The following is a 22,547-nucleotide window of genomic DNA, read 5'->3' as shown; positions in this document are numbered from 1 at the left end:
AGAGGAATGGGGAGACCTGCGATAATTTGACCTAATGAAATTATGATTGATTGATCATCATAATGTTGATCAGAGAAAAGTTTGATAGAAAGAATTGACTTGGCACTTTCACCAGGAATGGTAGAAAGTGTGAAACCTTTCTCAACAAGATCTTTTTGGACGTCTTTTAAGTTTTTCTCATGTTTATGGCCACTTGGAGGCATATCTGAATATAGAGTATGGGAATGGATAAAAAGTAAGAAGATTGAAGAGGGAAGAATTACAGTAGCAGAACTTACGAAAGAACAATAGAGTTGCAGAGATGAGAGAATAAAAAGAGAAGAGAAAGTAAAAAGAAAATGGAAAGAAGAGTAAGAAGAATATATAAGGAAGATTTTTTTTACTCGAAGAAATAAACACCATTAATGCGAAAAGACATGAGCGGTTGAAAAGCGGTTACAGAAGACGTGTCAAGAAATAGATGGAAGAAAGAATACGTGTCATAAATGCAGAATATGAAGAGATGAACAGCTGCGGCATTTCTCACATCATTCTCTACTTCGCAGAGAAGATATGAGAAGAGGAAAGATGTAGGATTAGAATCTCACAGCAATAATGCCTCAGCGAAATTATTAACAACACAACACAACAACGTCGCAGAATAACTTCAGAAACGAAATAATAAACAACGTCAGCTAAATCATGAGAAAAATGTGATGATCCTGCGAAAATTAGAGAGTTTGCGAGATTAACATTTGTAAGGTTGCGAGAATGTCGCAAACCATATCCGAAAATAGAGGTTAGATTAGCTGTCATCCACTATGTAAAACTCTATATAAAGAGTCGATCAGCTGGAAGGAGGGGGGAGATCTTTTTCTGATTGAGAAGCAAGTAAATAGGAGAGAGAAAATATAGAGCAGTGGTTATTCTTGATTCCTTTATCCTTTCTTGTAAGATTGTTCAAAGATTCATTAATAAAATTAAGATTGTTAATATAAAATGAGTTGAATGTTAATAAAATCTTGTGAAGGGTGTAGTGTAGGATTTCCTGCAACTACAGCACCCATAGATATGATAAGGTCAGCCCAAGTCGGTTAGATGCTAAAAGACTATTTTAACCTCCTTACGAATCTGATGAAATCTTCTTCATCCGGTATCTGAATGACATGTTCGAGCAGTCCATTTAGGCTAACTTTTCGATATTTATTTAACGATACTAATTTCGTTTCTAGATTATTGCTAGATTAATTTTTATTAATTAACGTTCGTGTTAATCTAATCGATTCATTAGCGGCTAAATCACGTCTTGACTGGTCTAATAGTGTTGACGAACTTGAGGGTCCTTACACTTTTGAACCCTAAACCATTAGTGTTTCCAAAGGATCTTTGACCAAATAACATTGCTGAGATTTTGTTAGAACTTCCAGATAACCTTTGTAGGTCATTCTTAAGAGTATTAATCTCTTCATCCTTTAGAGACATGGTTTTGGCGAAATCATTATTAAGACATTCTATCTCAACATTTTTCACCAGGAGTGATGATTCAACTTTCTTTAAGGACGCCTTTAGTTGAAGGTTTTCTTGAAGAATCTCCTTATTCAAGAATCCAAAAATCTCTATGTCAGACTCCACTTCTGAATCAGAAGTTAAGCAGGTGCCAGAATCTGCTGTAAGAACTGAAAGTCCATTACACCTCTAAGAAGTGTCTAAGATGTTGACACTCAGAGTAGATTTTTCTTGTGTTGAATTATCTAAAGCAATAACTAAAGATAAACGTTTATCACATCTATTTTTCCTCCTCATAAATTCTTTGATCTCTTATGTTATTCGTGATTTATCAAAATCAACATGATTGGAACAACATTCATCAACCCAAGACAAGTTAGAGGATTCACTTGTTTTGGTCACGACATTGAACGCAGAAGTCCTGGCTGTGTTTTGATTAAGATCAAGAATTTTTAACTTTCTAATCAGAGAATTTATGGAAAGTGTATCAAGGTTATTTCCCTCAACGATGGCATGCTTCTTAGAAAGCGATTACGTATCCTTTTCCCAAACAAACATGCATTGTACCTGATTTTAAGTAAAGTTTTTATGAGTCTGGCGTGACGGTGCAGATTTTTGGTCATTAACAGGAACTAGCTACAATAAAACTTCTATAAAATAATAGGCTGAGGATCACCCTGATCCTATTATTTTAAAGAGATATTATATAATCGATAATTTGATAATTTATTATTTTATAAATATGTTAATAATATATTAATTTAACCAATAATTCTTTTTTTTTCTTCGAATTTTTACCATTATGGTTTGACATAAAATACCTAGGATGTGCAGCCATTGACTAATTTGATAGAAATTTATAGATAATGAAATATTGGAATTGTAGGAACATTAATATTATGCTACATTCAATGTATTCACGAACCCTAACTTAATATAAATAACCATTAGCATACAATTTACATATGAATTTGATATTAACGAAAATTATTTTCTATTTTTTAATAGAACTATTATTTTATATAGTTTTTGGGATATAATAATATTTACGATAAATTTTTGGAATGTATTATATTATAATATTATCGAATTTATTATTTTAGCACAGCGACTTGAGTCTGGACCAGAAAATTCTATTATTTTAATAACAAAAATATTATATTATCAAGTATTATATTTAAAAAGTTTTAAAGTATAGTTTTTGGTTTCAAACTTTCAATCCTTAAAATTAAAATTTTTGTTGCATCCTACAGCACATACCTTCACCTTCAGGGATGGGCCTATGAGAGGGCTAAGAGCAACTGCAGTGGTACGAGTATAACCAAAGACCAAAGAGGGAAAAAAAGATCAAATTTTGAGTTTAGTCTGGTGTGTGACGCTACGGTGGAAAAACTAAATTTGGTCAAACGTACATTATACGTTCGCCTGGTGTGGGGCGTGGACTATACCAACGCCTGGTGTGGGACGGAGACTATACGTTCGCCCGGTGTGTAGAAAGATTCAAAAAGAAATAAAAAAAAAAAAGAAAAAAAAATGGGGCGGAGGTATTAAGCCCGCCCCATGCATTTGAACTTTGTAAAGAGTGGGGCGGAGGTATAAACAACGCCCCACACAAAAGAAAAAAAAGAAAAAAACAGGCGTGCATTATACGTTCGCCTGGTGTGGGGCGTGGACTATACGTCCGCCCGGGGTGGGATGTGGACTATACGTCCGCCTGGTGATGGGGCGTGGACTATATAAACGCCCGACTATATTTGGGTTTGGTCTTGGTCGCGGACCAAATTTGGTCTGGATTTTAGTTTTTGATCAAATTTGATCGATGGTCCGTCCCACTACGCCTATCCACTGGACACTATATTTGGGTTTAGTCGTCCATTGTGGACGCTCTAAGTGAGGCTCTAGCCCGTCCCTCAATTTGTCCCAAGAAGATGTGTTTTGTCCCAAGAAGATTTAGCCATATATAATTCAAGCAAATTATTTGTTAGCCCAATGATAATCAAGACAAGCCCATTCAATTTCTAGCCCATGTCATGAAAGTGGTGAACTTTTAGGCAAAAAAACATGACATCTTCGTAAACTTATCAATTTTTACGCGAAAAGACCTTATTTACAATTCCTAAGGCAAACATTTATAGTTTTTGAGAAATTCGCTATCGCCAATCAATTTCTCTTATCATATATGTTGTGTACTTTAAGTTTTATTCTTATATCCATTGCATATTACATAAGCAAATTAGGCTTGCCAACTAAATAATAGATTCAAGCCAAATATAATTTAGCGTTGTCTTCGGCCGCAAAGCTGACAAGATTAATCAGCTCCATCTTGGAAAGAATCCTCCCTGCATACCTTATAAAAGACACTGGGCCCACACATGGGAGTTGATGCCCTCAAATTTTAAATTCGTATCCAAAACAAAAAAAAAAATCGTTTTTTTATTTAATTTAGTTGTCTGTTCAAAAATGAAATAAATAACTTACCTGCCTCATTGCAGCATACAATAGCTTTTTTAATTTCAAGGTCCGTGGAATAATTTTTTCATAACATTCACTATTCTCAACACCAATTCTCTCTATTTCACTACCCATCAGCAAAAGTAGTAACAATGGTAGCCATACTACAGAAAGCATTGAAAGCGTGTCTTCACCAGCTGCAACTGAGTTACAGAGTATTAAGCATTTCACCGAGGAATCCAATAATGGAACCATTGCGTTCCACATGACTTATCTAATGGTTCCATTGTATGCTTTGTTAGAGCATCATCAGTTACGTAACATTCTAGAACTCTATATACATATAATGTCTTGTATTCTAGGAAAATGATTATATTAGGCAATACTTGTATTCCAAGTCTTTACACGTTTAGAATTCTACAAAGCCTGTTTGTATAAATAGGTTATTAAGGATTTGCAATATTGTACTGTAAAAACGTATTCAGATATACAGAACATAGTTCTTCTAAACCCTCTTTTCTCTTCTCTTCTTCGTCAGCTACTGCCTCAGCTTCTTCGTCAGCCTCTTCGTCAGCTTCTGCGTCTGTTTCTTCGTCTCCTACTGCATCAGCTACTTCGTCAGCTCCAGAGCATCCTACACCGCCTACTACAAGTGTTTTCTGAAACTACGGGTCATCCAATGATTACCAGGTCTAAGGACGGGATCTTTAATCCTAATACATCTAAGTATGCTATTTTTGCAGATTCTGAACTAGAACCAACCTGTTATTCACAAGCTCAGGCAAATCCAGACTGGCGTGAATCTTCTGATAATGAGTATAATGCATTACTTCGAAATGGTACGTGGACTCTAGTACCTTATCATCCTTCTATGAATCTCATTGGTTGTAAATGGGTTTATCGTATTAAAAGAAAACCAGATGGTTCTATTGAACGCCGTAAAGCTCGACTAGTAGGAAAAGGATTTAATCAACAGGAAGGTGTTGACTATGGTGAAACTTATAGTCCGGTTGTAAATCCTTGTATTATCCATGTAATTCTTACACTGGCACTCTCTCATAACTGGCCTATTAATCAATTTGATGTTCAAAATGCCTATTTACATGGCAATCTTGAAGAGGAAGTTTACATGAAACAACCGCCAGGATATGTTGATCCCAATTTTCCTACATATGTTTGTAAACTGCATCGTTCTCTTTATGGATTAAAGCAAGCTCCACGTGCTTGGCACCATCGACTCAGTACTTTCTTATTGCAGAATGGATTCGTTACTTCAAAGTGTGATTCTTCACTCTTTATTCGACGTGATGACGCTGGTACTGTTTTCTTACTCGTTTACGTTGATTATATTATTCTTACTGGCTCGAGTTCTTCAGGATTACAATCTATTCGTGTTTCTTTACAAACTGAGTTTGCAATTAAAGATCTTGGTACTTTATCTTACTTTATTGGAATTGAAGCAAAATGTACGTCTTCCGATTATTTCTTACGCAAAGGAGATATGTTCATGATCTTCTTATTAGAGAAAAATGGATGGTGTTAAACCAATTAAAACTCCACTCAGCACAAGTGGAGATATATCGTATGATCGTAGCACTTTATTAACTGATGCTACTGAATATAGAAGTATTGTTGGTGCACTGCAATACTTGACATTTACTCGTCCTGATTTAGCTTATGCAGTCAATAAAGTTTGTCAATTTATGCATGCTCCAACAGAATATCACTGGAGTCTAGTTAAACGTATATTACGTTATCTACAAGATACTTCTACTTTTGGAATTTTCCTTAAACCTGCCAACACCTTGCAATTATCTTTCACTGCTTATACGGATTCAGATTGGGCTGGTTCTTTGGAAGATCGTCGTTCTACTAGTGGATATTGTATCTTTCTGGGAAATAATATTATTTCTTGGAGTGCTCGTAAACAAAAGACATTTTCTCGTTCAAGCACTGAAGCTGAATACCGTGGTCTTGCTATTGGTACTGCTGAAATCATGTGGATTCAGTTTCTTCTTTCAGAATTACAAGTATCAACTAAGTATCCGCCTGTTCTATGGTGTGATAATCTTGGAGCTACATATCTTACGGTTAATCCCATATTTCATGCTCGAACAAAACACATAGAGATAGACTATCATTTTGTTCGTGATCAAGTGGCTTCTAAAAAGCTGGATGTTCGACTTATTTCTTCTAAAGATCAAGTGGCGGATATATTTACCAAACCTCTTTCTAGAGACCGGTTTGCTTCTCTAAGGATCAAGCTAACGGTTCAAGATGACCCGTTGCGCTTGCGGGAGGGTGTTAGAGCATCATCAGTTACGTAACATTCCAGAACTCTATATACATAGAATGTCTTGTATTCTAGGAAAATGATTATATTAGGCAATACTTGTATTCCAAGTCTTTACACGTTTAGAATTCTACAAAGCCTGTTTGTATAAATAGGTTGTTAAAGCTTTGCAATATTGTACTGTAAAAACGTATTCAGTAATACAAAACATAGTTCTTCTAAACCCCTTTTCTCTTCTCTTACTTACCCTAATATACACAATCTCGACTTGCTTCATCGGCGAAAATCTAAGTAATAAGTTTAATGTTGTTGGTTTAAATTGAATGTGTTCAGCAGCTGCCATTTGAAGAAAGCAGTAGTCTGTAATGATTACATCGAGTCTCATGCAAATGAGGTTCATGCCAAGTTGTTTGAATCAGTATATGTTCATAGTAGTAGTATATACTGTACATACATTTTTTTGTTCTATATGTAAATACACGTATGCATTTAGGAACTTGTTATGCTATTAGAGAGAATTTTGAATGTTTTCTTCACCAATAAATAATATTATGTAGAAGATAAATTGTCCATTTAGTTTGTTTTCAACAAATTAAAATATCATCCAACGCTAAAAATAGAACCTACATGAACGATAAAATTTTGTGTAAATGATTCATGGTTTTTCAATATGCGGTCCATTGTTCATCAAAAACATTATTGTTACCTTGTAAACTTTAACTTATTGATATCATCAACCTAATGTAGTATAGTGAGATGCATTATGGAAGATAAATCGCAATTCTAAAATAGTTTTGAAATTTTGATGATCATAGGTCACGTGTATCACATGTGCAGTGTTACTAGTACAGTAGAAGTCAACTCCCATAACTGCAGTAACTGAGTTTGTTTCTCTCTTTCATTGGTTTCCATTTTCCACACAACAAGCACCTTCTCCTCTGCATCTAACTTTTCAGGTCAACCTCTTCATCAGTTCTCCTCCACTCTATACTCTATAGGTATGAATTTTCCCTTCATATATTTTAGTTATATTCATAAACAAAAATCTATGTATATATCTTTATACTTGGATTTTGATTGATTTCTTCGAGTAATCACAACAATGATGAGAAACTTTAATTTTCCAGTCTCTGTGATCTCTTCTATCAAACAAAAATTTTGTGTGTACAGATCTTAGTTAGCTAGTAATCGAACAGATGAGGACTTCTTTGATTACATATGTGACCCAGACCCACCCAATATGACCTTGGTGGACTTAATTAGAGAGCTACCGCCTTTTTTTGTGGTAGTCTCTCCAAAAAAACACAGTTCAGTCATAAGTAGAGAAAATTACCTAGAGATGACCAATTCACAGGAATTGGACCATTTAATTGCCATCTTTGCATTGGAACAACTATTTACCATCTTTGCCTGATACATTTGCTGATATGGTATGTGGTGTCTCCGGTGGGCGTCTTTCTACCATGTGAAAAATAACATGGAATTTTGTTGACCGGAGACCAAATCCGACCATTGTGAATTTAGGATGTCGTTAGACCATAACCGCCCAGGAGATATGTAAAAATGATAGCATCATAGATAGAACAAGCGGGTAGACATGGTTCGCATGATTGGATACAAGAATAGTTTTTAGCAGGGGGCTACTTCATGAGTACATAAATTATTGAAGAACTTGCATTTACAATGTTTCGCTGATTGACAAATTGATGGGATAATATTTCATTTCTAGGAAACATGGTGGTTGAAGTGGTTAATGTAAGTGAGTTCCAACAGTTAGCTAAACAAATTCTTCCAAAGATGTATTATGACTACTTCACTGGAGGTGCAGAGGATGAACATACACTGAAGGAAAATGTGGACGCATTTCGCAGAATCACGTGAGATATCAAAGCTGAATCAGTACATTTTCATAATTGGGACTAATGTAGTTAATGATTTAGTTGTTCATTTTGAATGGGATATTCATGAACAGGTTTCGACCAAGAGTTCTTATTGATGTGAGTAGAATAAATCTATCGACAAATATACTGGGTTATGATATGTCTTCGCCAATTATGGTAGCTCCAACTGCATTTCATAGCTTAGCTCACTCTGAAGGTTTGAATTCACTGACACTCGGGCAAAAAATAGAAGTTCGTATGCTATTTTTCTTGAATGTGTTTCAGTTACGCTAACCGCCTAACATTTGTGATTCAGGAGAAGTTGCAACAGCTAAAGCTGCAGCTGCATCTAATACGATTATGGTAATAACATTGAAGTTTATTTGTCCTTGTTAACATTCAAGATTTTAGCGTAAAAATATGTTTATATTCCTTTTTTACCATAGGTATTATCCTATTCGTCCACTCGCACGATAGAGGAGGTTGCTTCAAGCTGCAATGGTATTCGGTTCTTCCAATTATACGTAAGATATGCACAAAATTCATTCGCGTAAACCTTTAGTTCTGTTGAATTTCTAGTTTCAATAATCTCATAATGCTCACTAGTGGTTGCAAACTTGGTATCTCATATTCTCGCTTATAAAGGTATTCAAAAGAAGGGATGTTTCAGCTACATTAGTGCAGAGAGCTGAAAGAAACGGATTCAAGGCTGTAGTTTTAACGGTAGACACTCCAAAACTTGGTCGAAGATGGAGAGACATAAGGAATAAGTGAGATCCATTTCCCTTATTTGCTGAATATGTGGATGCTTTTCTCGAATTGAACATACCAGTGATGTTTATGCAGGATGGTTTCACCCCAACTGAAGAACTTTGATGGTCTTTTGGCAACTGAAGTGGTTGCTGTGCGTATAAATATTCATTAGAAATCAAAGGTGTTACAAGTTCCATTGCAATTCACTTGTTCCTATCTGTTTTGCAGGAAAACGGGTCAAACCTTGAAGCTTTCGCCTCTCAAACACTTGATTCTTCTTTAAACTGGAATGTATGAATCAGCAATCTTGGTTATCCTGCCAAGCATTGTAAATTTGTAATGTTATCAAACTTCCAGTAAAACTCTAAAACTTCGTTTGGCTATTTTGTAGGACATAGAATGGTTGAGGTCTATAACAAACTTACCGATTATTCTCAAAGGGGTGCTCACTGCTGAAGACGGTATGTCCAAGATGATTGAAATCAATAACTGAGTAGTTGATACTTCATGGTGTTCCTTGTAGAGTATGGTTTTCATTTTTGCTTTCAGTCTTATTCAGTTTAACGGGGTTGTATGCAAACGGTCCTCTTTTTGCAGCTGTAAAAGCTGTAGAAGTAGGAGTAGCTGGGGTTATTGTATCAAACCATGGAGCTCGTCAACTTGATTTTGTTCCAGCCACTATTTCTGTTCTCGAAGAGGTGATTTCCTGCTAAAACGTTTTGAGAAGCCTTAGATTTTCTCGTTGTGATCGGTGGAAATGCATTCGAAATGAAAAATTATTTTCTTTCTTCGGATAAACTGTTCTCACTTATAATGTGAAGCATGCGTTGTTGAAATGACAATTATGGAAAGTTTTGCTGATGATGGAAAATTGCAGGTTGTACAAGCTGTTAGAGGAAGAATTCCTGTTCTCTTGGACGGGGGAATTCGACGTGGAACTGATGTATTCAAAGCTTTAGCCCTTGGGGCTCAAGCTGTTCTTGTAAGTCAATCATCAGCTCATAAAAATGTGGCAGCGAGAGAGAGAGGTCGACAGTTACAGGGAGCTTATATTTGTAATCAGATTGTATTCATGTCTATTGCAGATTGGCAGGCCAGTGATCTACGGGTTAGCAGCAAAAGGACAATACGGGGTAACACGTGTCATTGAGATGCTGCGGGATGAACTTGAGCTAACCATGTCCCTGTGTGGATGCTGTTCTGTGAAGGATATAACGAGAAATCATGTGCGGACAGAACGTGAGAAATTGCAATCGTTGCTCTAAATACCTAAGAAACGGCTCCTTTGTAACGCGATTCAAACAAAACCTCCAAAGATAAGTATTCGCACCTAAAACAGATTGATCTCTTAAAACCAGATTAAAACACTTTGATGGAGTGTGCGCAATATTGGATTCCATTATCTCTTAATTTTTCCACTGTTCTAGTCACTCAGAAAAAATTTCTAGCTAGGAACCACAATCTCAAATACAGTAGATTTTACTGATAAAAGTTTCTGAGTTATTGAAAATTACAAATGAGAGACACAGCTATTTATAGAACTAATTAACATGATTGAAAAATCCAAAAAACAAATTTGCTGATCATATCAACCAGAGTGGAAGGTGTGAATCCTATTCTTGACAGATTGATGAAGTCCTAGCAAATTTGCTGATCACATCAGCTACATTATTTTATTTGTGTCTCTATGCGAGTAAACACAAGACAAAAAACTGAATTGTTTAAGCAAAACTAAAGCATCTGAAATAAAGCTTAGATTTGTCCACTTCATGGCTGAGAAATTTCCATTCACAGGATTGATAACATTTGAACAATCTCCTTCAAAAATTACTCGTGCTATTCTTTTCTCCTTAGCCCAAGTGACTTCCTCTAGAAAAGCCGCAGATTCAACTTGTTCTGGATCCGTAGTTAACTTTGTGAACCCTGTGGCTCCGGTGCAAGCACCTACATTGTTCGGAGCAATTAGTCATATTCCAGACGGAGAAGAATTATTAATAAATGAGGCATCAAAATTAATTTTCAATATTGATTGAGTAGGAGGTTTCCAAAAGTAGTTTGTAGGAGTTAAATATCGCACACGATAATAATTACGCAAAGTGAAGAATACAACCTGAGCGAAAATCATCGCACATAGCAAAGTTGAGATGACGCACCGGATGATGTCGGCAAAGTCACGAGTAAAGCGTGAAGAATTATGCGAAGAAGTATGCTATGCGAAGATGAGCGACTGTATATGAGTGAATATGTCGCATAGTGATCCCGAAAATAATGGGATTCTTAGCTGTCATCCACTATGTAAAATCCTATATAAAGGAGAGAGTCATTGTTTCTGGGAGGATTCTAGGACAAGTCTTGGAAAAGAAATAGGAAGAGAGAGAAAGTAAGCTTAGGTTTCAAGTAAAATTGTTATAATACTTGAATCATTCTTGTAAACATTCTTAATCTTTGGTTAATAAAACAAGAGTTCATAATGATCACCTAGAGATTAAATCAGTTATTGTGGAGTTTAGTTGTAACATTTCTTACAACTACATGGTTAACATATGTATTCAATGTTCTACAACAATCACATTACTGTATATGGTGCTAATCATTGACATGGCTAGAAATTTGTCTTGCCACTCCATCCACATTAACCTGTAAATTTTCAATGACATTTTTGCATCTACTTTTCCAGATATGTCAAGCAACAAAGCTAATATTTTCCAACAGGGAGCAATCATATATGTTATTTGAGGAGCTGAAAAAACCAAGTAAGCAGTTATGAAAATTAAGAGCAAAGTTAAGGACCGAGCTAGTAGGAAATACCACCTGCCAAATCCTTTTCGACATCATGCAACCAACAATAAGATGCTGCATTGTCTCAGGGTGGTTACCACAAAAGATGCACCAATTATTTTTGTGTTTAGTGAATCTAGATAGCCTGTCCATTGTGGCCACACACCCATGAATAAATTTCCACAAAAAGTGTTTGATTCTGGGAGGGAGACTACATTTCCAATCTACATTGGGGTTATTTTTGGAAGGATGAGATGCTAAATGATCATCTAGAATGAGTCCAAATCTGTTCACACTCTTTTAACGAGTGTATATTTCACATATTCCTCTGATTGGTTGATTATTTAACTGATGGTCACATTACCCTCCATGTTTAGAATCACGGCCCTCGTTACATAACTCCCTAAATTAAATCAAGGGTAGAGATTGAAATGTGAAATATACACTCGTTAAAAAGTGTGCACGAATTCGCACTCATCTAGAATGGCTTTGTAAGCACTTTTAACACCTAATTAAGCACTCTTTCCAGATAAAGATAGACTTACCAGAACCAATCCAGATCTCATTCCAAATTCAAGATCTTATTTACTAACAATATCACGAATAGAATTAGCATTGACAAAATATCTGGATTCAAGAATTTAAACCCAAAAATCAGGTGGATGAGTAATCGTTTTCCATGCTAGTTTAGCAAGGAGAGTTGATTGAAAATATCTGACTTCTTTATGTTCGTATTGCGTTCATTTTATTTTAAATTTTCTGTTTATATTGCGCTTCTAAATGGAACATATGTTTAGGTTTTTATATGGCATCATTTCATTTAATAGCTTCATGGATAATGCGCTTCATCTTCTAACAATTTAATAAACTATTTTTTTATTCTTGGATTTAAAAGAAAAAGATTATTTTTTTTTAGAATGCATGGTCACAAGTAGGGCTGGCAATGGATAGCCGAAATCCAAGATCCGTTTCCGAAAATCCGACATCCTATAGGATTTAATCCGACATATCGGATATCGGAATCCGATAAGCTATCGGATAATACCTCTTATCGGAATCGGAATCGGATTGGGGTCCTTCCGTTAGGTTAATATCCGACATCCGATAGCCTAGGGGTGTACTTGTAATTTCCTACCCCTAGGTATTATCTGTCGGGAGAATAACCTAATCAAAGTCTCAGACTCTTTAGTGTTACTCATTTTTTCTCATTCTCTAACACAGAAAACTCAGAAAAATATTTGTGAATCGTGATTTGATCGAGAGAGAGGGACTGAGTGATCGATTTGATCGTGATTTGGTCGATAATATTGATGATCAGAGACTCTCACTCAAGAAGTAAGTCATTAGTCATGAATCTAATCGATTGTTTCGAAGTTAGTTTTTTTTTCCCCAAATCGATTGCGTATTTGCATGTTTGATGTTTGAATATATCTGTTTTTAACTGTCAGAATCAATCATGTATTCATGTTCTTCTTTAGCTTTTTCATTACAACTGAATTCAGATGAAATTAGGGTTTTCGATTTGATTTAAATTTAGGGTTTTGAGTTGTTTGATTGATTATCAATTTTATATCAACCAACGATACCCTTAAGCTGCTATATATTGTTGTTGCTCCAAAGGAATTTGAATCTTCCTTTTAGTTTAATTTTGTCATTTCTATGTTAATATGTCAACTGATTTCAAGAAATCTTTGTGAGATTTTGCCCCTGCTACTTTCATTTTTATACTATTTGGAATCACTATTTGTTTGTCTGCATCACTATTTGTTTTTCTTTCTAATTGATTGTTTCTGTTTAATCCCTTTTTATGTCATATGTACATTAATGAACTCATGAACTGTGTGTTTATTTCTGGGTTGTCGTTGTTCTCAGAATGTCTCAAAGTGAAAAAGCATCCAATAGAGTTGGAACTCCAAGCTGCAGTCAACCAATTTCCCAACAGCCAGAACAAGAAGATCAAAGTGTTGCTCCTGCTTTCTTTAGCAACTCTTCAGCTCCTGCTTTCTTTAGCAACTCTGTCTCTCGATGTAAGAGGCCCAGGTACAACTAACCCAGATTATGCTACTTTTCTGTTGGAAATGATGAATATGATGTTCAAAAATCTGAGTTAGAGACGTACTTAGAAGAACCAATTCTTCCAACTGTGTCACCCCAAGATGAATACAATTTTGATATATTGAGTTGGTGGAAGCTAAGTGCCGCTAAGTACCCAATTCTATCAAAGATAGCAAGGGATGTGTTGGCTGTTCCGGTGACCAGTGTAGCATCAGAGTCCATGTTCAGCGATGGTGGAAGGGTTCTAACAACACACAGAGCTTCATTAAGTCCAGAATTAGTCCAAGCACTTCTATGCTTAAGTGATTGGCTTCCAGGCTTCTTTGATGCAGGTAAATATTCTTTTCCTTTGGTTAGTTCTTTTCCTTTGCTTTTCTGTGATGCATCATGTACCATTAGCTGATCGAACAACAATTGAATCTCTCATTTTCTGCAACAACCAAGGAAAGCATAACCATGAGCATGACCATGAGTAGCATGAGTATGGAAAAACATGTATAAACCCTGTTGCTAGTATAACTCCACCTGCAAATGCGCTTTTATCATAAAGAATATATTGTTTCGTTTGTTTCGTTTTGTTTCGTTTAAACCCTGTTGCTAGTATAAACCATGTTTGCTTCTCTTTTGTTTCGTTTTTCCCCATTTCCGTCACATGAACACTCCGCGGAGACCAGTACTGGAACAACCAATAATATAAGAACCTAAACTGCTTTGAATTCAGTTTTTGGTGTTACAGTGTAGAAGATGTCTCTCATGTTTAAGACTATTTGTTTTTCTTTTCTAATTGATTGTTTGTGAATGCAGATATGGAAGTCATCGACTGAAGTTGATGCAATGATGCAACATATAACCAGGCATCCAAGGAAGATCATCACTAGCAAGTTGTTTGACATTATTGTTAAGTCTATGTACAAGAAGACATGGTTTTTTCTCTTTTGTTGTTGTGTACTTTAGTTTGCAGACTGTTTGGTTGGGTGTTTGTAGTTTTTTTCTTCATGTGTGATGTGACTGAGACACTGGAGTAGTGTTTGTGTGGGTTTTTCTGTCTTTCAGTTAAGCTAAACACTTGAAAATTCCGTTAAATTTCAGATTTTGCTTCTGTCCAACAAAACCGATATTAACGGATAAAAATCCGATATCCGATAGGTTAACCATAACCTTATCGAATTGGATTTTTGATATCCGTCGGATGTTATCGGATATCGGTTATCCGATAACCCTTAACCTTAACCTTATCGGTATGGCCAATATCCGGCGGATATTTATCCATTGCCAGCCCTAGTCACAAGGGCCCAAAAGAAGAAGACAAATAGAGATTACACAACACAACAGTTGTTTCCCATTGAAACAAGGCCTGCGAAACTGAACACATCCTTGAAGATGTCTTTATCAGAGCACCACAAGTATATCAATCGTGTTTCACTGCAACTATCATCATTTCAGAGACTGCCTTACATTTTCCTCCATGAACTCTAATGTTTCTTTCCTTCCACAGTTTTTCCTCGCAATGAATGAACAAGTGACGGATAATCTCCTCCTCCCCATTACAGCAAGCAAGAAGTTAATTGAATGAAGAGAAAATATCTTTCTGCTGGAGATTTCACTTGTTGGAAGAGAATTGCACTACCATAAAAACATTGGCAACAGCCGAGGAGGATAGAAAATAAACTAAACAAGTGAAGTGGAGCAGCATTACAGTAAAACTAAAAGAAATTCCGACAAGAAATGAATCGAGGGACAACAGTCGCTTATGTATTACCAACAAGTGCATGCCTGTGATAGTGTGATGTATCTTAGTGTATATATAAACGCTGACACTTTTAATATTTAACTTCAATCAACACAACGCAGAGGTATCTTTCAAAAAAGAAAAAAAAAACACAGAGGTTTGACGCTTCGAAACTACAAGGGCCAACCACCATATTCAACTGAAACAGTGACATTTTGACTATGTTGCATTTGTGGCTCACGGTATCAAAGACTAAGATTCAAATTAAGTGAATGATCATCGGTTGATGCCGATTGACCATTTGAGAACACTGGCTGGTTGGGCTGATGATGATGATCAACATGAAAATTTCCAGGCCATATCATATTACTCGAGGCTTTCACATCGACAAAATGGCCAACAGTGTTTCCTTCTAATATGTTAGGGTTTTGCACGACCATTGAGTGATTACTTTCATCAAATGTTGAAGGAGTAGCATGAATATAGGGGTTGGGTAAACTCATAGTACTCGCTAACTCATGGGAACCGTACCTTCTAGCTAGTCCTCTTTCTCTCTTGTGAGCGTTCTGATGACCACCCAATGCTTGTGAGCTACAGAACTTCCTCATGCAATAATTGCATGTATAGATCTTGTGGAATGTTTGTTTTGTTTGCTCATACTCATCCTTCGAATTGTCCCTGCTGCTAGATGTTCTACCAAGGCTTAATTCTAACCATTCTCTCTTGTTGTTGTTGATCGAACCATTATTTTCTTGGCTGTTCTCTTGAATTTCTTTTGTTGGATATCTGTCTTGTTGTTGAGAGAACATTTTGAGACCTTTGTATACTCTCTATGAATTCAGATAAGAGAATTAAGGTGAGGAATAAACTCGAGTGAAGGGATATTGGGATTGGGTTCCCTATGCTTTAAAACAATGAGTAGATCGAAGGGAATAAATAACAAGGGAGAAGTGGTGGTAGTAGGGTTGAATGGCTATGGATCTTATGTACCCAAAAGATCACCTGTCTGATGTCTCGGCCTATCAGAAAACGCCGCATGGCTTACTTCTATTAGAAAAGAGTTTTCTCGCACAACACATCACCCACAACAAGACCAAGGATGCTAACAGGATACCAATTTTGCTTGAGAGTGTACCGACCCAGGCAAATATTATTTTGTCTTATTCCTATATTGCTACACTTCCAAAAAATTCCGTACCCCTATTAGCAATCTTGCAGCAAGACCATTTTACCCATTATGGTTTTGAGTTTCATTTTTGGTTTTGGTACAAACACATACAACTGACTAGGACAAAAGTTTGGATGCGCACATTTTCTACTTATAGTTAACTGCGTACTAATATTGTCTGATTTTTCACTAGTATATATGCTTATTTTATTAATAAATTTTCTTTTGTTCCCAACAATATAAAAACACTAAATTGGTCTAGTAACCCATAAAATCTCATTTTTGGATGTAATGGATGGCTAAAAAAAGATACCATCCAAATATCATCAAATCTAAAATATATTGTTATAATATCTTAACTAGGTAGTACACCCAGAAAATTGTCTTTGATTTTTCTGTAACAGACTAAAATATCCCAATGTTATGAATGGTTTAGATTTCTCTATTATCAACTGATTGTCTTCATCACTGGAGTTGCCCTCGATCATACACCTCTCCAAATAATAACGGTTCCTTTGATTTGTTCTCATTTGATTACAGTTTGATCCTATTTATTTTTTGAATAATTTTTCATGTCTTTCTTGAAATCAGGATGCAACGAGTTTCATCTTAGCTATTTTTTTGACTAACTTAATTTTTCTTAGTTTAATTTAGGATATATTCAGTTTCATCCTAGTCAGGAACGGAGCCAAAATAATTTTTCAGGGAAGGCTAATTAACCAAAACAAAAATTCAAGGGGGGCAAACTAACAATTTTTCTTCTAAATAATAAAATTTCCAAAGGATTTATAATGAATTAAAGAGAAACAGGGAAGGCGAGCGCCACCCCTGAACTACACTTAGTTCCCTCCCTGATCCTAGTTATTTTTCAGTGATTCTTTCTATTTTAGTTTAAGTCTGGATGTAACCAATTTCATCCTGGCTATTTTTTTCTCAATAAATTGAAGATAAGATGTAACCAGTTTCATCCTAGTAATTTTTTTTTTTTAAATATACTGTTAATAATGGATCTTGTTTTGTAGATCATCTCAAACCCCTCCCAAAGATATGAATTTCATAAGAATCCGACTTAAATTTCAAAAGCTATGATTTTTTTCGTTATTTATTTTTAATTGTGTAGTTGCAGGAAATCCTACACTACATTCCTCACAAGATTTCATTAACATTCAACTCATTTTAGATTAACAATCTTAATTTTATTGATGAATCTTTGAACAAATTTACAAGAAAAGATAAAGGAATCAAGAATAACTACTGCTCTAGATTTTCTCTCTCCTATTTACTTGCTTCTCACTCAGAAAAGATCTCTCCCAGTTCCTTTACAACTGAGTGGCTATTTATAGGGAATTACATAGTGGATGACAGCTAATCTGCCTTTATTTTCGGATATGACTTGCGACATTCTCGCATCCTTAGAAATGTTAATCTCGCAAACTCTCTAATTTTCGCAGGACCATCACATTTTTCTCATGATTTCGCTGACGTCATTTATTATTTCGTTTCTGAAGTTGTTCTGCGATACTGCTGTATTGTGTTGTTCATAATTTCGCTGAGGCATTATTGCTGCGAGATTCTGATCCTACATCTTGCCTCTTCTCATATCTTCTCTGCGAAGTAGAGAATGATGTGAGAAATACCGCAGCTGTCCATCTCTTTATATTCTGCATTTATCACACGTATCCTTTCTTCCATCTATTTCTTGACACGTCTTCTGTAACCGCTGCTTTTCAACCGCTCACGTCTTTTCGCATTAATGGTGTTTATTTCTTCGAGTAAAAAAAATCTTCTTTATATATTCTTCTTACTCTTCTTTCCATTTTCTTTTTACTTTCTCTTCTCTTTTTACTCTCTCATCTCTGCAACTCTATTGTTCTTTCGTAAGTTCTGCTACTGTAATTCTTCCCTCTTCAATCTTCTTACTTTTCATCCATTTCCATACTCTATATTCAGATATGCCTCCAAGTGGCCAAAAACATGAGAAAACCTTAAAAGACGTCCAAAAAGATCTTGCTGAGAAAGGTTTCACACTTTCTACCATTCCTGGTGAAAGTGCCAAGTCAATTCTTTCTATCAAACTTTTCTCTGATCAACATTATGATGATCAATCAATCATAATTTCATTAGGTAAAATTCTCGCAGGTCTCCCCATTCCTCTTTATGACCCAGATATTCCTCTGTTTTATGAAATTCTCGCTCACTCAGGATTTTTGCGAGCTATCTTCCAATTGAGTGAGGATTGCATCCGTATGATGCTGGAGTTCGCTAACCGTGGTGCTGGCAAAGGATCTATTTATTCCAAAGAGCTTAGGGATCCTAAATTCGTATATCTAGAGATAGTCGCTGAGAAATATACATTAGCGAATTTCTTCGAAAACCATGAATTAACATCCATGAAGAAAGAGAATACTCGCTGGGGTATTCGCTTGAAAAGGAAAGATAATATTCATGAAGATAAAATACTCATGCAAGACATTGATTGGCACTCTAGTAAGAACACAACTCATCGCCAATCCAAAGATGATAAATGGTGTGTTTTTCTCTTGATGCTGAAAGGACCTTACATTGCTGGGTCAAATGTTCTTCTTGAGAATCTCGCTTCTTATTAACCTTGGGTATTCTCTTGGACCGAGAAGGAGAAAGAGGTATGTCTCTTCCAGTTTCACTCACTTTATATTTCTTTATTTGTCTTTATTCTTTTGTTCGTTGATTCTTGCGACATTCTACAGATCCAGAAACTGAAAGATAGCTATCATAGGACTGGGAAGGCTAGTACCTTGTTAGCTCTTCGCTCGTACACAGATGAGGTAAGAAATATTCTCTTATGATTTTAAATAGTATACTGTTGCCTCTATTTCTTATTTATATCTGTGTGTGAAGATTATTGCTGAAATAGAAGAGCCTGCCAATGTTGCGAAGACTGGTGATAAAGGAAAATGTGCTCTTCGCAGGGAAAAACCAACTGCTCCTCCTTCAAAGAAGAGAAAAATCCGTTCTTCCTCTCCTTCAAATATTCCTTCTCATGAAACCTCTGAAAGTGATGAGGATAATGATGACCTTGCTGCAAATGAAGATTTTCCATCTGAATATTCTATGGCTAAGCTCTCTGGCCTCTTTTCTGATTCTGGGAAAGGAATGGGAGATAGTCAATTTGCTAATACCTGCAAAGCTCTCGCTACGATTTGCGATGTTCCTTTATTGGATGTTGATAATTCTCTTCGTGGAATTTCTAGATCGGTGACTCCCAACTTCCTGCATTCTCTTAATAGTCTGGTATGCTTTCGTCCTTTTACTTCTTCATTATTGTAACTCAAAATATCTTTCTATTTCAATATTTTTTACATTTTCTCGCAGGCTGGAAAATCTTCTTTCGTTGTTGCCTCAGATCTGGAGAGGAGACGTGAAATTCTTGAAAATAAGAATCTTCAATTTCGTACAAAGAATGAGGAACTGGAAGCTGAAGTCAATGTCTTCGCGAGAAGAACAAACAACTAGAAATTGATTCTTCTTCGCACAAGAATAAAATCTCTAGTCTTCAGCAAGCTAATAATCAACTCTATGGTATGTTACTTTTCTCCTTTCCCTTTATTCATTCATCCTGTTATTTTATCTTATTTGATTGATCCTTTTTGCAGACATTTGTGGTCTTTCTGATGAAGCTACCATTCTTCGTTCATTTCCTAATGCCTTGGATAATGACACCCTTCTTGAGCATCTTAATAAATCTTTAAATAGTTTCTGAAATGATAAAATTTCATCTCTTTCTCTGAATGAACTGAGATCCAAATTTCGCCTCTTAGAGATTGACCATAGATCTAGTTTAGGCTTATCCAACCAATTTAAGCGTTTCTTTCTTAATTCTAAAGAGAAAATCAATGAGCTAAGAACCAAAATTAGCGGTCTCATATATGATAAGGATCGCATTTCTAACCAAGGTGCTGAGACTTTAGCGAAATTCCAAGAAATTCTTCTTGAAGTTCAACTTGAACGGGATGAAGCTAACCGCCAAAATGTCGTGCTTAACGAGAGAGAAAACCAAATTCGTTCTCATCTTCTTATAAATAATGAGGATGAATTCGCTTGGGCTGCGAAAATCTTAGACGATGCCAGAAAAGATTTAGGTGTAAATGTTAATCTCCAAGTTGAGCATACAACCTTGATTAGAGATATGATTTCTGACAGAGAAGGTTATTAACTGTTCTTCTTCACTAATCTTTTGTTTCTTATGAATTTTCATCAGATTATTAATTGATTGCCTTTTGCTCGCAGATTCTGAAAGTAGATATCGCGAAAGAATTGAGGAACTTGAAGCTGAAAAATAGGAACTCGCAAAGAATCTTTCTTCTCGCAACGATAAGTATTCTAGATTAAAGAATCAAATCAAGATCACTGTTGCTAACTTTAAGAACTCGCAAAAAATCTTTTCACAATCAAACTATTCAAATGGTTTGTGATGACCATAGTATTCCTCATTCTGATTATCCTTGTCTCTTGGAGGAGATCCCAAAGAACATTCCTAGTCTGACCATCTCTGATAGCGAAGCTGATGATGAAGAATCTGATGGTGATGAAGGTTCTGATGGAGATAAAAGTTCTGATGCAGACGAAGAAGGGAACAAGTCTGATGAAGATGATGAAGGATCAACTAATAAGTAGTATTTGTTTCTTTATTTGATATTCTGTAATACTTGTACATTTATTCCTTCTTTCTGTATATTTGCGAATTCTTTTGGTTCTCCATATTCCTTAATATATGAGTTTCATTCATTTTGACCTGCATTCATTAAAACAATTCTTCCTTTCAATACGGTTCATCAACATAATCATTAATTTTTTAATTTTTTGCGTAAATCTATCATGTGGAGACAAATAACATTTTCTAATTTCATTCATTCCCATACTTGCCTCTGTTATTTGTATCCAAATGAGAGATTTAGCATATTTTTCTTATTTTGTGCCTCAACTTCGCAGTTGTTTATGTATAATTTCGCAATCATATTAGAAGTGAATTTTATTCTTTTCAAAATCTCATCCCTGTGTGGTCTTATTTTTCCTTCCTAGTTAAAGGTCTTATTATGCCACCTCTTGTCATTGCGACAAAATCGCAGGATGTCCTTGCACTTTCATGCAAAAACCCATTGATCTTTCCTTAACTTTTTCTTTTGTATTATTGCCTCTTCAGGAATGTTGCGACAATATGACAGGCCTAAATATTCTTGCGAAGAAATCGCAGGACGTCTTCTCACTTTCATGGGAAAACCCATTGATCTCGTCTTATCATTTTCTCTAGTATTATTGCCTCTTCAGGATTGTCGCACAAATATGAGAAGCCTTAATACCCTTGCGAGTAAAAAGCCTCATGAAATTTGCGTCTTAAGACACTTATCAGCTCCCTAATGGAGGGTGCCTCCCTTATCTCCCCCCTGGTTGCCCCTTCAAGGAGGCGTACTTCTACCATACAAGGTTATCTCCTCCCATCCGGTCTTAACAACAACCAGTTGTTTTCGCAGCCTCTTGTCCCTTTTACCTATAGGATTTATGGTTACGAAACTGCACCCTAAGTGGGGTTTTCTTCGGCCGAGTGCAGTATAAGCCAAGACTTGTCAAGAATGGCAAGGTACGCTCAAGATGCCCCTGACACTCTTGACTCAACCGTGTACCTCGGCGCCTTGGTCAGATTCTGCACTCCTTGGGAGAGTCCTTATTACCTTAGTCGCCCAACCTAAGTTATATGCTTAAGCTGAGAATCCAGGGTGCCTCTCCCAGATGGGCTTTATTGACCCCAAATCTCCATGACTCAGGTTCCGGTGGCGGTGTAGCCTTTCCTTGAGCCATGCAACAGGTACCCCCTTATATGACGTACTTTAGGTCTTACATTTGCCTCTTGCGAAATTGTATTCGCGAACTAGGGTGTACGCCATAAAGGTTCGCCCCTTTCTCTTTTGTCATTGTTCTCTG

General features: G+C 36.1%; 2 protein-coding genes across 3 annotated transcripts; one reads left to right on the top strand and one right to left on the bottom strand.

Annotated features, from left to right (window-relative positions):
- Nucleotides 1–7,105: 7,105 nt before the first annotated feature.
- LOC113335533 (peroxisomal (S)-2-hydroxy-acid oxidase GLO4-like) lies at nt 7,106–10,280 on the top strand. 2 transcript variants are annotated; one of them, XM_026581566.1, is made up of 12 exons: nt 7,106–7,227; nt 7,959–8,106; nt 8,202–8,326; nt 8,426–8,472; nt 8,556–8,633; nt 8,755–8,879; nt 8,956–9,013; nt 9,091–9,153; nt 9,254–9,323; nt 9,460–9,560; nt 9,740–9,844; nt 9,926–10,280. In XM_026581566.1, the coding sequence occupies exons 2-12, from the start codon at nt 7,964–7,966 to the stop codon at nt 10,010–10,012; spliced, it is 1,002 nt and encodes a 333-aa protein (XP_026437351.1). In that variant the 5' UTR covers nt 7,106–7,227; nt 7,959–7,963; the 3' UTR covers nt 10,013–10,280. The 2 variants fall into 2 exon arrangements, with proteins under 2 accessions (XP_026437351.1, XP_026437350.1); XM_026581565.1 differs by lacking the exon at nt 7,106–7,227 and having other exon boundaries at nt 7,964–8,106; nt 9,948–10,127.
- A 5,389-nt stretch (nt 10,281–15,669) lies between these two features.
- On the bottom strand, nt 15,670–16,233 carry LOC113335693 (zinc finger protein 7-like). Its single transcript, XM_026581714.1, has one exon. It carries the CDS (start codon nt 16,231–16,233, stop codon nt 15,670–15,672), a length of 564 nt encoding a protein of 187 aa, XP_026437499.1.
- Nucleotides 16,234–22,547: the final 6,314 nt, after the last annotated feature.

The sequence above is a fragment of the Papaver somniferum genome, unplaced genomic scaffold, assembly GCF_003573695.1.
Source record: "Papaver somniferum cultivar HN1 unplaced genomic scaffold, ASM357369v1 unplaced-scaffold_15, whole genome shotgun sequence".
NCBI classification, from domain to species: Eukaryota; Viridiplantae; Streptophyta; class Magnoliopsida; order Ranunculales; family Papaveraceae; genus Papaver; species Papaver somniferum.
The sequence above is the reverse complement of the archived record's forward strand: the minus strand, read 5'-3'. Positions and strand labels throughout refer to the sequence as shown.